General features: G+C 33.6%; 3 protein-coding genes across 3 annotated transcripts; 1 reads left to right on the top strand and 2 right to left on the bottom strand.

Annotated features, from left to right (window-relative positions):
* The first annotated feature begins 3,301 nt into the window (after positions 1-3,301).
* Positions 3,302-5,054, top strand: NAC (NAC domain-containing protein 2-like). Its single transcript, NM_001288863.1, is given in 3 exon segments — positions 3,302-3,601; positions 3,690-3,964; positions 4,440-5,054. Coding segments are annotated over 3 exon segments (918 nt in total). The 5' UTR covers positions 3,302-3,435; the 3' UTR covers positions 4,917-5,054.
* On the bottom strand, positions 5,002-7,825 carry LOC102614284 (aspartic proteinase Asp1-like). The gene is made up of 8 exons (XM_006464862.4): positions 7,344-7,825; positions 7,134-7,251; positions 6,807-7,030; positions 6,218-6,442; positions 5,974-6,112; positions 5,607-5,804; positions 5,422-5,494; positions 5,002-5,330 (listed from the first exon to the last, which is right to left on the bottom strand). The coding sequence occupies exons 1-8, from the start codon at positions 7,565-7,567 to the stop codon at positions 5,221-5,223; spliced, it is 1,311 nt and encodes a 436-aa protein (XP_006464925.1). The 5' UTR covers positions 7,568-7,825; the 3' UTR covers positions 5,002-5,220.
* Positions 7,826-12,766: 4,941 nt separating this feature from the next.
* LOC127903688 (uncharacterized) lies at positions 12,767-14,855 on the bottom strand. The gene is made up of 2 exons (XM_052444160.1): positions 13,989-14,855; positions 12,767-13,814 (listed from the first exon to the last, which is right to left on the bottom strand). Exons 1-2 carry the CDS (start codon positions 14,334-14,336, stop codon positions 13,119-13,121), a joined length of 1,044 nt encoding a protein of 347 aa, XP_052300120.1. The 5' UTR covers positions 14,337-14,855; the 3' UTR covers positions 12,767-13,118.
* Positions 14,856-16,161: the final 1,306 nt, after the last annotated feature.

Raw genomic sequence — 16,161 nt, 5'->3', positions numbered from 1 at the left:
ATCAAAGAAAAAGTCTCCTCACGCACATGCATTTTTTCACAAATTAGATATTTCAGACTCTTGACTTTTATTAATGTTTTGGACACGGCCCAAAATTTCATGAGCTACAGAAAGACAGTAGAGTTGCAGTCAGAGCTCACGTCAAATAGGGGACAACATGGCCCACGCAAACCCGATGTCACCAACCAAAATTTCTGATTAATCGGGTGCATGTGCGATCGTTGACACAGAATCACTCACACTGTTCAGATGACGTCTGTTTCCGTACGTGGGCGAGCATTGAACATGACGTATTATTCAAATCACACGATTGAAAAAGGTTTTGCGATCGCCTCCGGCTGACTTCACCGTAACGACTCTGGAGTCGCCAGTCATCGCACACTGCCTGGCTGCTTGCTGCCCAAGAAAATGCATTGGCCATAATGTAATCACGTTTGCAAATTACTAGAAAAAGTAACGGGAAGGATTGCTAGTTTTCTCTTATTAAAATTAATATATATTATTTATCCTCTATCATTTTTGTAATATTCAGAAACTCCTTTGTTATAAAAACTTAAGAGAAAAGAAGTGTAAATAGTTCATTTATTTGGTATTTTATTTTAGGAATATAAGATAATAGTTATTATAAAAAATTAAAAATATAAAAAAATCTTATCAGTAATTTGTTATTAACACAACAACCTATATTTCTTATTTTTAGGATTTGAACTTTTTAATTTTAATTCATATAATTTATTTTATTTTTAATCAATATAAATAAAAATGTATTTAAAAACAAAAGACTACTGTAAAATTATGGTAGCAGCTGTGTGATTAGATATTATGGAAAAAATAGAAAATAAGTGATATATATTAATTTCATTAGAAGGGAAATTGTGTCAATCTCCCAAAAGAAATTACATTATTTGATTAAGGACTTGTTTAGTGGATGAAATAATTTTTGGAAAACAGGAAATCGACCTCCATTAGGTAGCAAATTTCCTGAGCTGCAAATTAAAACAACTACTTCTAAAATTATAAACTTACTTCTCAAAAACAGACAAACTATATATATCACACGAAACAAGATAATTCTTTATGCAATTAAAACATGAATTAGAAAAAGGTGACGATCTATATATTTCCGGTGTAAAGGCCATTAATTCTCTAATTTTGTCTTCTAATTTGTACAAAAAACTTATTGTGTTAAATTAATTTTAAAAAGAGAAAAAATTAAAAAAATGTAATAATCTAACAACTATTTATATTAAAACAAGACATTCTTATGAGATTATATTGATATATTTAAAATAAATAATCACGTAACTAACATCATGTTGTTTGTTCTCATTAACGTGTGTAGTTGAGTTAATTAGTAAAATTTCTTACTTTCAGGGTGCGTTTGACTCACTGTATTATATGATGTTGTATTGCATTATTTTAATATTTGTGTATTGTATTAGCATTGTATTATAACAATATTGTACAATATTTAGTACTATATTGTACTGTATTAATTTTTAATTATACTATATTTGGTGTTGCACTGTATTGTATTAATTTTTTGTGATTAATTTAAATCATATATTTAGAAAATAATTTATTAATACTTGAAAAAAATACTAAATATAGAAAACTTAAATTTTAGAAATTTTAGTGTAAATGTTAAAAAATGTCATAATTCTTCATAAAGATCAAAGTGGGTGACCTTAAATTTTAAGAAGCATAGCATTTATTTTTTAGTATTTTCTAAATACATAACCTTTGAAATAAATATAGAAGCAAATAATCTCTAAATAATATGACAACATAAATAGATAGTCTTTTTATAAGACACACATAAATAGTTAAAACCTAAAAGATTAGCTCAAAAGTTATCTTAACATGATAGAATAAAAGTTTATACATATCACAAGATAATTGCAAAATAATAAAGTAATACAATTATTATAACATATTCACTAATAAAATGAATTATGTTAAATAATCCAAGTAAGAGTTATGTAGTATATGTAATAATATTTTATATTATTATTAATTTTAAATTAATATTATTCAAATTTAAATATTTATTATTAGTTATATTAAATTATAAATTTATTAATAAATTATAATATAAAAATAAAAAATAATATTATATTAAATTAAAAAGTTATATTTATTTATTACTATTATAAAGCAAAGTTACCAAAAAAAAAAGACAAGTTGCCGCATTAGCACTCCCCCTTAATTCGTTACAATTTTGTTCCAAACAAAGGATAGTATTAGTTTGACGAAGGATAGTTCCCTAATGCTATGCAATAGTGTCTTCCAAACATGCCCTTAAAGGTAAAGGCTTGTGGTTCAAGGATGTGACTATACTACCCTTTGGAAATCACGAGTAGCATTAAATTGTTAAATTTTATTTATTTAATGATGTCCAGACTATGGGTAAGATACCTCAAAGGTACTACAATTGGACGTAAAGTTTAAATCACACCCAAATTAATATAGAAATGATATACTTCTAAAACTCAAAATACTATATAAAAAGAATAAACTTGTAAAGTATAGAGAATGACTATCATACAAATTTGAGATATTAGTTGGGATGGTTATTATCTATAGTGGGATCTTGCAAGTTGCAACAAGTCTATTAGATTTAATCTAATAGAAGCTTTTTGGTTGATTTGAAATAATGGTGACCCCAGTGCAGCTTGGAATTTTTTTTTATTTAAAAAAGTCCAACAATCGAATAATCATCGAAGCAACATACTGTATTTTTATTTAAGTACAGGATCTCGCAATGGATGTTTATTTTTAGTTGAGATCCAAATCTTTTGAGTTTAGTAATATGGATAGTAGCCTTCTAAGAAACTGAGCTAAAGAAATTTGGTTCAATTAAGGCGAGAAATGTCGGCGAACGTGGCACAACAGGAGTGGTGGAGTGACAGAAAACACAAACTAGGGCTCAAACTAGATGATCCAGTATTGACTAAGGACCGAAGAGGGACCACCAGAGTCAGCGATCTGTTGTGCCGATTCGGAAGGTCTTTTCTAACAAGAAAAGACAAGGTTTGTGACGGAAGCAGTGACAGGAGCAGCCAAAGTGGGACAGCACACATGCTAACAGCAAATGAAAATAGGGACACGTGGCAATGTCTTGGCTGCGGTCAGCTCTAAAATGAAGACGGTAGGTAACTTCCACCACCCACGTTTTTGTTCTAGATTCGAATGTACTACCGGCGTGGGCACTATGCCCCACGTGTCTAATTTTTATTTTAATGTTACTAATTCGACTATAAAACCTCCATTTGCAGATTTATTCTTAATTTCAGCGACCGAACCCCCGAGGGAAGAAAAAAAAAAACCAGAGCAAAACATAGAAAGACCAAGCGAGTGAGCGAGCAAGCGAGCAAGCAGGAGAGCAAGCAAGAGAGAAGAAGAAGAAGAAGAAATCAATTAATTAGTTAGAAGATGATGAAGGGAGCAGAGCTAGAGTTACCGCCAGGTTTCAGATTTCACCCGACAGACGAGGAGCTGGTGAATCACTATTTGTGTAGGAAATGTGCAGGGCTACCGATTTCTGTTCCTATTATTGCCGAGATTGATCTCTACAAATACGATCCTTGGGAGCTACCCGGTAATTTTTCCTTTTTTAAATTTTAATTTCTTTTTTTTTAAGGTTTTTGAGAAATAGTTTGTTGAATTTAGTCTATTTGTGCCTGTAGAAATGGCACGGTACGGCGAAAAGGAGTGGTATTTCTTTTCTCCAAGGGACAGGAAATATCCAAACGGTTCAAGGCCGAACCGGGCGGCCGGATCCGGATACTGGAAGGCGACCGGAGCGGACAAGCCCATTGGGAAGCCGAAGACTCTTGGTATAAAAAAGGCGCTTGTGTTCTACGCTGGAAAAGCGCCTAAAGGAATCAAAACTAATTGGATTATGCATGAATATCGCCCTGCTAATGTTCACAGATCCCCCGCCACCAAAAACAACCTAAGGGTACTTACTGATCTTCGATCATCCTCTTCAATTGATGCTTAAGGGTAAAATGGTCATTGAACATCACGGTGCAACTTGTTAAAAATTAAATAAATTTTAAATTACCTATATTTTTAAAAAACTGTAAATTACTTTTATATTTAGTGAAAAGATAAGTAAAAAATATAGTGAGTTAATAATTATTTTTTGATTTTCTTAATAAAAATATCGGTAAAAATTAAAGTTTTCAAAAGTAAATGGAATAATTTAAAGATAATTAATTAAATAAAAAAATCAACTCTTAAAAAATATTAGCCACCTTTTTGGAACAAAAGCGTGAGGCATCTTATGCGAACCCGGTGGCCCACGAATAAGCATAATGCAGCACATTGTATATCGAATGATGGGGGCATTGCCTTGCATCATTTTGTAAGAAATATCAACAACCCTTTGTGTTAATTGCTGACTAACAATTGTTACTATTTTGATGATGCAGCTTGACGATTGGGTATTATGTCGATTGTACAACAAGAAGGGGAGGATGGAAAAACATTACCCCAGCGATCAAAAATCAATTGGATTCCCAGAACTGGAGGAGGATCGGAAACCAAATATTAACATTTCACGTCAAGAGGTAGCATTAGGAATGCCTCCACATCAGGGATCGCCTGCGCCAATGATGAATGACCTATTACATATGGATACGTCGGACTCGGTGCCCCGGTTGCAGACGGATTCGAGTTGCTCCGAGCACGTGTTGTCGCCGGAGATCACGTGCGATAAGGAGGTCCAAAGTATGCCCAAATGGAATGATCTAGGCAATGCCTTGAATGATGATTATAATCAGTTCAATTTCAACTACATGGACACTAATAGCTTCCAAGACGACCCTTTTGGCCCGCAAGTTCAGTATCAGATGGATCAGTTATCACCCTATCAAGACCTTTTTATGATTCTGCAGAAGCCATTTTAAGTTCAATACATCGTAGTATGCTAGGTCCTGTATTATATAATCCTTTTGTAAACCACAATTGTAGGGCATTCTTATTCGTGCAAGATTGTAGAAGAAATTTTTTTAATATATGAACAACAAAGAAAAGAATGACTTCACTTACATAAAAGTACCGCATTTGCGCATCATTTAAGCAAATACATACTAGCTCAATATACAAATATAATACAACCAACAACCATACCCTCTGTGCTTTATTGATAGACAGGAGGAGCAGTCTCCCTTTTTTTTTTTTTTTGAATTTTTTGAAAATGAACATTGGTCATCAAGTATTCATGGCTTTGGATTTCGGGATCCGATCACAATTGGCAGGCATCCATCCAATCCTCTGCTTCTCATTGTCATAAATAACTACTCTGTCTTGCATTGATATATCTGTTAAGATGGTAGCAAATACAGTCATCAGCATGATGATGGTATTAATATCTGCTTATTAGTTCAAAGAAATTTACAAAATCAGAAATACCTCCGATGACATTTAAATCTTGCAGCCCCACTTCAGCCCCATTCAGGATTCCCAAGCAAACATTTCCTCTATTCTGAAAGGACATTTCGTTTATGTTTTCAGTGGGAAGTGCTATCTCTAACCAAAATGATGACAATCAGAAAACAAAGAAAAGATATGAGAATGTAATTGTAGGTTGTGCTTACCGATATTATCAGATATGCTTCAGGGGTTAATTCAAAAAGAGTTCTAGTTTTCCCATCAGTGAAGCTCAGGGCTAGGGCCTTGAAGTACTTCTTGACATCACGCACATTTTTGAAAGGTCTCTTGCCTTTCCAACAGAGTGGCAGCGTCCGATCTTCTGGTGCCTCTTTCAAGGACTTTGCACTTATTTCTCTCTTCATCTATAAGCATATAATTTATCAATGCAAAACATCAGGTTTCATGAAGGTTTGACATTGGCAATTGATACGATTGAATCATATAACTTGTGACCAGTCAATTAGTTAAAATTTCTTATCAACAAACAAATGAATCATAAATGATGAGGAAGGTTAATTTTTTCTGACTCACCATAGATGTTAAAGTTTGATAAGCAACGTGACTAAGGTAAGTATAAGAGCTCCCGCTGTCAAAAACCAGGGGTAGATTCTTTAAACCAGTAGTTTTCCCACCAAAAAGGAGTTCTGCAACTCCAGGTGAGTAGTATTTGCTGAAATCAAGAATTAGAGGAGGTACAATAAGCAGAGGAACCCACCAAATTATTGATAATAAGACTAATAAATTTGAACAACAGGGGTATGGGAGGGTCAATTACGTATAATCAGATGACATTGAAGTCCAAACTACTCTAGAAGAATCATAGAGGTCATCTCCAAAGAATAGGAATCCTCCACCCCGTCCACTTAAACAGTGTCCAACGACATTTCGTATTAACTTCTGACTATGAAGCTGTGAAACAATGCTGGATTTCCCCTTACCAAGGCCAAGTATTCCATCCAAGGGATGATGAGATGCACCTGGAACTTGATCATATCCGCACCTGCAAACAAGGAAATCAATAGATAAAGTATTAATTATGATGCATGGGGAAACAACTTCAAGTAAACATGATTTCAACTTGACTCTTTCAAATGCCGTATCTGAAGGAAAAAGATATAATCAAATAAAAAGTTACTTTGCTGCCTCTGAAGACATATTTTCATCTAAAAGTACCCATAGTTTGTTAATTTTTCTCCCTGCCTAAAATAGATAAGAACTCTGACGGATGAAATGGCCAATTCAAGTCATATTAGTTGCAATAAGGAAATCATCGGTCACCATTTATCAAACTTCTTATACACGTCAAGAGCCACATTATTTACAAAACCATTTATAAGGAATCTAAGAAAATGTTAGTTACCAACCCGAGGGCTAGACGAGGATTAAGTCGTTGGCCATTTGTATAGTTGAAGGCAAAAGCATCCTTGACAAGAACACCAAGAGATGAGCCACCATCTGCGTACTCAACCTCATAGTCACATTGTGTTGGGTCTTCACATTTGTGTTGTCCGGGTGCATGCAAGGATGCACAAATGGGGTCCTCGCAAGGCACGAGGTCATTGCTTGGTCTGTAAAGCGGATGAGGCGCCTACAATTACAATAAAATGCTTCTGCGGTTATATTCAATTCAGCACAATGTAAAATCATAACAGACAATTCATGAAACAAACTTGTAACATTGACGCGAGTACCTCAACGCACTGGACACATGGTGCATCACATTGGAGCCAAATGAGATCACTACCGGTGTCCAGATCAAGAAAGTAAGGTTTTGGCGGCTGTCCTACGTACACGGTAACATTATAGTATCTGCAAATTTAAGCAAAAAAGAAACAGATGTAAATTGAGTTCCTAAATATCTTACTTCCAAAAAACGAATATACATTCTTTATGTTACGTACCCAGTAGGATATACGTTTCCCTGGACTCGGAATAAAAGGGAAGAGCCTACACGATTGAACAACAATGAAGAGGAAGAGGAAGAGGAAGAGGAAGAGGACGACGTAGTTGCAGTAGAAAACAGAGATTTTCTCCATCGCAGCTGGTGTTCATCACTGGAAGATGTGGAAATGACAAAAGACATCAATACCAACGCCAGCACCAAACCCACCCTCTCTTTACCCATCTTTTGTGTTACTATACAAGGTGTTTGATAAAATGTCTTAATGAATCGAAGATGGGTCTTGGCGCTTTATGGATTAGCAGTAGTCTCTTCTTACTTGTGAAGTAAGAAATTCATTGGTATTGCTTTGCTTGGTTCCTTTAATTACATTACATTCGTTTTCAACTGTCTTGGGTTTTCACAGTCTTATTAGCATTCAATTAGATTTCTTCAAGTTAAGGCTTCTTTTTTATTCTTTTCCACCATGTGAAGTAGATTTTTGAAACAAACTTGGAACTGGAATCTTATAAACGGTAATGTCAACAAGTCAACTACCTTAAATTATTAGTTACTTTTTCCATGTACAAATAGTTTTTTTTTTTTTTTTTTCAATTAGAATCCTCGTAGCCATTTTAAGTTTTTAAATCTAGTGAAAGAAATGATTTAATTATAAATAAAATGAAAAAAAATAACTTATTTGCCAATATCAAACGGTAATGTCAACATCTTCTTGCATCAAAATTACATCATATTGTTAGTTTTTTTTTTTTCACAAAGTGTGGCCTTAGTCATACATTATAAATTTTTATTTAGACATAAAATATGTAGAGATTTTGTGATTCATGCAAAATTTTACTTTTCTACATTGCAAACCAAATACCATGGACAACAGAAATAAATTTATATTTTTCTTCTTTCTCACAATTCAAGTCATTCTTTTTTCTTTTTTCTTTTTTTAATTTTACCTATGAACAATATGGGTAAATATTTTGATAATAGTGGGTTTGAGTTGATGATCACGACGGCATTCAGCATCCTCTGAGACCACTGCGAATTTGCGATTCTTCTCAGACAAGACTAAAGAATTTTTTATTTTTTTTTCGGAAATTTGTCTTAAAAACAAGAAAGACGTTTTTTTTTTTCTTTTGTTTCTTGAAATTATTTTGCGATTCTTGGAATTGGTTCTTGTTTTCTTAAAAACACGTTTTTTTTTTTGAAAAGTTCTTGAAAACACTGTTGACTATAACGATTTGGGTTTTGGGATGACTTGCCTTTTGGTAACTCGGTTAAGCAAGACAGTCAGATATATGTATAGTAACTCTACCATTAATCTAACGGCTATCCAAGTTGATAATCTACTAAAGTACCCAATACTCAATTTAGACAGTGTTTGTTTTTTTATCTGAAATTTAAATGAGTAAGAGTTTTTTTAAGTATGAATTAGTCTGATTATAAAAATATGAATGATATGTTTATTTTTCTTTTTTAAATATCTAAATATAAATGGTATTTTATTTGTTTTCATAATAAAAAATATCTTAAATTTAGTTATTTGACATTTATGTCCTTGTAAATTAAAACAAAAAAAGGATTAGATTTTATAGTTTAGAAAATAAATTATTTTACAGAGATATTTTTGGAATATAATATTTACTTGTCATTTCGACTTTTTTTCATTCAGATAAAAGTAAAAAAAGTTTATTTTTTCTATTTAGATGTTAATGTCTGAAAATCAGACATAAATTCTAAAAAATAAATAAGCATATTTTAGAAAATGTCTGAAATTAATAAAATTTCAGACTTCAGATATTTAACAAATAACCCCTTAGTCTAATTTGTTCTGATGAAGCAATATTGTGTTTTATCTCGAGGGAGCAACTGTTTACTAAAGTTGTAGGTCTCTGTGGTAGAAGCACGAGAGTTAATTTGGACGTATGCACGTAGCACTACTGTTTTCGTTTTGTTTTTTATTTTTATTTTCTCTTAATCTGTTAGTTTTAGTATGATGATATGATCTCATATATGCTTTTCAAATTATAGAAATCGACACCTAATTTTAACAAAAAAAAATCTTTAATTTCAAATTCTAAGAATAATATTTTAACTATTATGATGGCAATTTCTTTTTATAATACATTTTTATAACTTAATTTCACTTATACAATTATAACTTAAATTATCTTTCAAAAAATTATATTATAAATTTATAAAAAAGTATTATATTCAAACTATAAATTAAATAAATTTGTAATAAAGAAAGGTGTCTAGTTGGTTTAAGTTTTGAGTTTGAGATTCCTTTAAAAAAAAAGTTTTTGAGTAAGAGATAACCACATTAACACTATGAGAAGAGAGGATAAGAATTCAGTACTGAGCTGAGTTTTTGCTCAGTACTGAATAAGTAATTATTCAATAAGATAAAAAAAAATAAAAATTTTAAAACAATTCTAATAATTGATTTAGTGATAAGAAAAAACTCAGTTCAACATTGAATTCTAATCTAAGAAGAGATTTTTAGCCTTTTGATAAGGAAAAAAATATTATAACAAAATATTTTTAATTTATAAATAGTATTATATTCAAAACATAAATTAAATAAATTTGTAATAACAAAGTTGTCTAGTTGGTTTAAGTTTTGAGTTTTATATTACTTAGAAAAAAAAATTTGAGTAAGAGATAATACCAATAACACTGTGATGAGAGAATTTAGGCCTTTTCATCACACATATGTATTAAATCAACCAATTCTATCCTTTTTTTTTTCTTTTTAAGTTTTTAAAAATAGACTACAGAAAAAATTGAAACAAACTTTGTATCTTTCAAACTTGTTGATTTTGTTATTTAAGGTGTTCATCCAAACTTCAAAGATAATTCGTCGGTTGTTTTTTTGTTACTTCATAGCCACTCACAAGTAATGATGGCCAACAGGTTGTGTCGGCGTCTTTTTCATAAGGGTCCGGCACGAACCCGCTCGTATTGCGGGTCGTGCCTAAAAAAAAGCCCATCAACTTTTTTTTTCTTCTTTAAGCCAACATATCCAGCGTGCCTAAAAAAACCAACGTGCTTGACGTGCTTTATTTAAGCTCACGTGTCTGGCGTGCTTTTTTAAGCCCATCAGCCTAATAATAATAATAATTATTATTATTATTATCATCATCATCATAATTATCATAATAATTTTTATTAAGAGAGCAATTAATATTTTATTATCAGTTTATCACAATTTCACAACTATATATTTAATTTCACAATAACCAATCATAACACAATAATACATAAATTTAATTCCATAGATCATACATAAATGAAATATTAATGTTGTAAAATTCCATAGATCATACATAAATGCAATATTAATGTTGTAAAATATTTTATTTATCATTTTTAAAATCATGATATTTATAATTTAATTTATTAAAATCATGATATTTATTTATTCATTTAATAAATTGTAAACATAAAAAAATTAGAATCTTTATTTAAACTAAGACTTAAATTAATTTTTCAAAAGTCTATGCTAAAAAATATATTAAAAAATTTAATTTCAAAATATTTGTAAAATCATAACATTTATATTTACTTTTCATTAAAAATTTTACTTTGATATATTTTGGTCCACGTACTATTGATGGCCCACGGGCTATGTGTTAGCCCACCAATGAAGTGTTCTTATTACGTGCCTTTTCATCACTAATTGTGCCATGCTTTTAAGGCCCATGTGCCTAAATTTATAGGCTCGGCATGGCCCACGTGCGTGCCGTGCCGCGTGCTTTACCGAAAGGTGCTTGTGCCGTGCGGTGCCGTACGGACACGTACTGTACCCATACCGTGTCACGTGTCGGCCGACCCATTAATACACCAATTATTTGAAAACTTCTCATCCTACCACTATGGAACAGGACCTAAAACCATCTCTAGTCACAAGCCTTAATACACCAATTATTTTGAAAACTTCTCATCCTACCACTATGGAACAGGACCTAGACCATCACAATCAATTGATCCCTGCAAACATTTAAAAAAAGAAAAAAGAAAAGTAATAATAATAATAATAATAATAATAATAATTAAGACTTCAACAATCAAATTCATTAATTCAATGCGTTGAGAAGAATCAGGTGAAGCCTTTTCAGACCAGGAAAATCAACGGAATTCTCATGAACCTTTTCTCATTTTAACATATTCAATGTATTCAAAACTATTGACAAACCAGTAAGAATATAATCGCTATATGAATATGGATTTGGTTGAAGAATGCAATTACTTTTTCAAAGTCAAAAAGCAACCTTTAGCAAGATTTTTATGAGCACCTAAGAGACTAAGAGACTAATAGTCTAAAATATCCTGCGTCAGTTTATCTTTTTGCTGTATCAGCTTCATTGCAGAGAGTTACATCAGTTTCACTGCAGAGCATTCTTTTCTAGGACTACACTGCATCACTTACAATGATCGCCATTGGCGCGAATGGCCTATGATTTGACAAGAAAAAGAAAAATCTCTCAACTAATGCAACTGACTGAAAGGCACTTGTTGAATTTTGCATAGGACTAACGAGAGTTGATCTAGATTCAGAACTATAAAAAAAACTCCAAATACAAAGCCAAAATATAGACTTGGTAAAAATCATAGAAGCAGTGAGGCATTTGTTAGACATATGAAGAAAGATTGTCGACACAATCAACCTCTGATTTATGAAAATGGCTGTGTCCCTTATCTGCAATGTTATGCAACACCTTATAGCTGATGATATGATAGTAAAATAAAAAAAGATTTGGAACCCAACTGGCAAACCGCGTAATTCTAAGTAAGTTAAAAGCTGTAAATGCATACTTAAATACAAATGGAAAGAAGATAAACAACAGAACAGTACAAATAAATCATACTATATTCATCCAGAGGAAGGCGAAGAAGATGAGGCGACAACCGCAATGTGAGCTCAATTTTGCTTACATAAAACATTGCAACTTCTTCCAAATTGAACTGCCAAAACTGAGAATTGTAAAGCAAATCCGAAGTAATTAAGACTTTGTCTTGCGTGGGAAAGCTCCTCTTTGCGGTGAAAAATTTAGGGTTACTTTTTGCCTGCCCCCACATGTTTCAATACATAACTGAATGTTATAAAAAAAAAAAAAAATTTCAATCTCTTATCTTCAGTACATAATTAATTATAGTTCAGCAATCAGTAGCATTATTGTGCATGAATATCTCAAATTCAATCCTTAACTCTGGGTTTAATCACACCAGGAAAAGCTAGCTCAAGCAGTAAAACAATCTCAGTGCATGAAAACTTGTAACCACTTTCATTTTTCAGTCATTCACTTAGAACAGGCAGAGTCAGTCCAATCAGTATTCTCCAAAAATGAAGAAATAACTCCAGGAACCTTAAAAAAATGGAAAAAAAAGGTAAATCTTTCATAAAATACATAGATAATATAACTGCTCTTCTATTGCTTATCGAAAATAAAGTTGTCTGTCACTCTCTTCAATCCCCTTTTCAAGGCCTTCCTCTACCTTTATGTTGTGAAGGCAATGCCAATGATGCCTCAGGAGCTAAACCACGTGATTGTTGCTGCTGCAACATCACTGTGTTGGTAGCCATTGTTGAAGTTGATTTAGGAGAAAGTCATCGGCCATGAACCTGAGGCCTTTGCTTTTTATTCTTAAGTTGATGATGTGGAGGAAGCGATATATCCATAGTTGCGGCTGATTTTGGTTTAGGAGGCCTCCCTCGACGTTTAGGCTGTGGTTGCTCCTTTCCATGCTGCTGATGCTGGAATGGGAGTGGTTCTCTTCTTTTCTATATAATTGAGTCAGACTGGGAAGAGTCGTCACCCCGTGGCCATAACTGCCGCTGCTGCAGTCTTCTTTTGACATGCTTTTGAGAAATAATGGCGGAATCATCAGTTATTTCTGTTGGCTGGGATTTTAGACGCTTTTCCAGACGATGATGGTTTCTTTGTTGCTCTTGCGCTCTTTTAAGAGTTGAAGACCGTGATTTTTTCTTCTGCTCTGATTTAAGGGAAACGAGACTCAAATCATGATCAGCCTCAAGAATTGGAAGAACTGGCTCGGACTCAGAAGGCTTTCCATCTCTAGGCCGTAATTGCCTCTTCTGCATCTGCTTTGCCCGATCAAGCTGTTTAACAACAGAGTTAGCTACTGGCTCGGATGCAGTGGGCTTTCCACCTCTAGGCCGTAGTTGCCTCTTCTGCATCAGCTTTGCTGGATCAAACTGTTTAGCAACCGAAGTAGCCACTGGCTCAGATTCAGTGGGCCTTCCAACTCTAAGCCTCTTCTGCATTAGCTTTGCTGGATCAGACTGTTTAGCAACAGAAGTAGCTGTATCTAGTTGAGATGTAGATGGCATTTGGCTAAAAGTTTGCAATTGCGTCTGTTGTCCCTGTCCTACCATTTGCTGCTGTGTCTGAGACTGATGCTCCAGTAAGGTTGTTTTATTCTCTCCATGCCTTCCCTCAATTGGATTTTCTGGCTGCTGTAAGGATAAAAAAAACCATTAATATCTTGGTCAATGATTACAATGTTATTTAATAGTTTATATAATGATTCAATTTGATAGTGGTTTCTTCCCTTTCATATCATGTCATGTCAGACGTGCTAATAAATAACAACTATCAAAGAAATCAAAAGAAGCTAAGACAAAAGCTACCTTGAATTCGGATTTTTTTTCCTTACTACTAAAACTAGTTTGCTGCTGATGCTCAAGGTTAAGCTCCAGTAATTCCCTGGGTACACTAAGAGAACTTGTAACCAGCTGAGATTCAAGTAGCCTTTTAGGGCCACAAAGTTCATATTTTTTTAGCTGCTCTGAGTCTACACATACATTTAGATTAGATTTTTCCATTTCTGTTCCCGATATGGCCATCTCCCCACTAAACTTGAAGTTTGGTCCTGTTGTTAGAGAGTTATCTTCTTGTATTGTTTCTATCCTTTGGATCACCAATTGTGCATGTAAATATTTAGAGTCTGAAAATGCTATTTTCCTTATTCCATTCATTCTACAGGTTACACTTAAATAGAATGTAGAAAACAAACTCCTAATAGATATCCCCTAACTGTAGGATACTTATCTAAACTTGAATTTTTTAAAAAATATTATCTAAAACTTTATTCCGATAAGACTTTAAAACTAAACTAATTATCTAAAACTTTATTCTGATAAGACTTTCAAACTAACTGAAAAATCCTAACTTCTTGACACTCCCCCTCAAGTTGGTGCGTAGATGTCAATCATTCCCAACTTGCTGACAAGATGTCCAAAGTTAGTTTTGAGGAGTCCCTTGGTTAGGATATCTGCTGTTTGTTGTTTTGTTGGAACAAACAATAGGCAGATAATCTTATTCTCAAGGTTCTCCTTGATGAAGTGACGGTCAATTTCAACATGCTTGGTCCTATCATGTTGCACTGGGTTATGTGCAATGTTGATTGCTGCTTTGTTGTCGCAGTATAACCTCATAGGTAGAACTATAGGTCTTCTCAAATCCTCTAGAACTTGTTTTAGCCACAATACTTCACAAAGCCCATGTGCCATAGCTCTAAATTCAGCTTCAGCAGTACTTCGTAAAACCACATTTTGTTTTTTACTCCTCCAAGTCACTAAATTACCCCATACAAAAGTGCAATAGCCAGTAGTAGACTTCCTGTCTATAACTGAACCTGCCCAATCAGCATCAGTGTATACCTCAATCCCTCTATTCTCTGTTTTTCTAAACAAAAGTCCCTTTCCTGGAGTACTTTTTAGATATCTCAGAATTCTGTAAACAGCTTCAAGATGTTCTTCCCGAAGATGATGCATGAAGCGACTTACTATACTGACTGCAAAAGCGATGTCTGGTCTAGTATGAGACAAGTAAATAAGTTTTCCCACCAAATTCTGATATCGTCGTGCATCCACTAAAGCTTTTTCTCCTTCACCTAGTTTTAGATTGTACTCCATAGGTGTATCAATTGGTTTGCAGCCACTCATTCCAGTTTCCTTCAATAAATCAAGGATGTATTTCCTTTGTGAGACAACTATACCTTTCTTGGAACGAGCAACTTCCATTCCAAGAAAGTATTTCAAGGCACCTAAGTCCTTGATTTCAAAATCAGTGGCTAGGCATTGCTTCAATCTTTCCATTTCAACTAAATCATCTCCAGTAAGAATAATGTCATCCACATACACTATAAGCACAATGATTTTACCTTTAGCTGAAACTCTAGTGAACATTGTGTGATCAGCCTGACTTTGTCTGTAACCTTGTCTGTTGACAGCTGTAGTAAATTTCTCAAACCAAGCCCTAGGCGATTGTTTGAGACCATATAAGGACTTTTGCAACTTGCACACATTTGACCTAAATTTTTCAGAGAAACCAGGAGGAGGATCCATGTATACTTCCTCTTTTAAATCCCCGTTGAGAAATGCATTCTTCACATCCAATTGTTGTAATGGCCAATTTAGGTTTGTAGCAATAGACAAGAGAACTCGTACAATGTTTAACTTTGCTACTGGTGCAAATGTCTCTGAATAGTCAATCCCATAGGTTTGAGTAAACTCCTTTGCCACTAGGCGAGCCTTGTATCTCTCAAGTGAATCATCTGAATTGTATTTGACAGTAAATACCCACTTGCAACCAACTGTTGACTTTCCTTTAGGCAAATTGACCACCTTCCAAGTCTGATTCTTCTCAAGAGCATTCATCTCTTCAAGGACAGCTACCTTCCATTCAGGTACACTTAGGGATGGCAAATTCAGGGTCCGGGTCCGGATTTAGCCGTTCCGGTTCAGGACCCGGATGTTAATTTGGTATTCCGAATCCGAATATAAACCCGAATAATTTACC

This window comes from Citrus sinensis, chromosome 7 (genome assembly GCF_022201045.2).
Source record: "Citrus sinensis cultivar Valencia sweet orange chromosome 7, DVS_A1.0, whole genome shotgun sequence".
In the NCBI taxonomy this organism is placed as follows: domain Eukaryota; kingdom Viridiplantae; phylum Streptophyta; class Magnoliopsida; order Sapindales; family Rutaceae; genus Citrus; species Citrus sinensis.
This window is presented reverse-complemented; position numbering and strand designations above follow the sequence as displayed.

Excerpts from the sequence above, each read along its gene's own strand:
- LOC102614284 (XM_006464862.4), bottom strand. The coding sequence starts at position 7,567 with ATGGGTAAAGAGAGGGTGGGTTTGGTGCTGGCGTTGGTATTGATGTCT. Across the intron at positions 7,252-7,343 it reads GGAAACGTATATCCTACTGG|ATACTATAATGTTACCGTGT; the intron begins GTACGTAACATA and ends TTAAATTTGCAG. Across the intron at positions 5,495-5,606 it reads AAGCATATCTGATAATATCG|AATAGAGGAAATGTTTGCTT; the intron begins GTAAGCACAACC and ends ATGTCCTTTCAG.
- LOC127903688 (XM_052444160.1), bottom strand. The coding sequence starts at position 14,336 with ATGAATGGAATAAGGAAAATAGCATTTTCAGACTCTAAATATTTACAT. Across the intron at positions 13,815-13,988 it reads AAAAAAAATCCGAATTCAAG|CAGCCAGAAAATCCAATTGA; the intron begins GTAGCTTTTGTC and ends TTATCCTTACAG.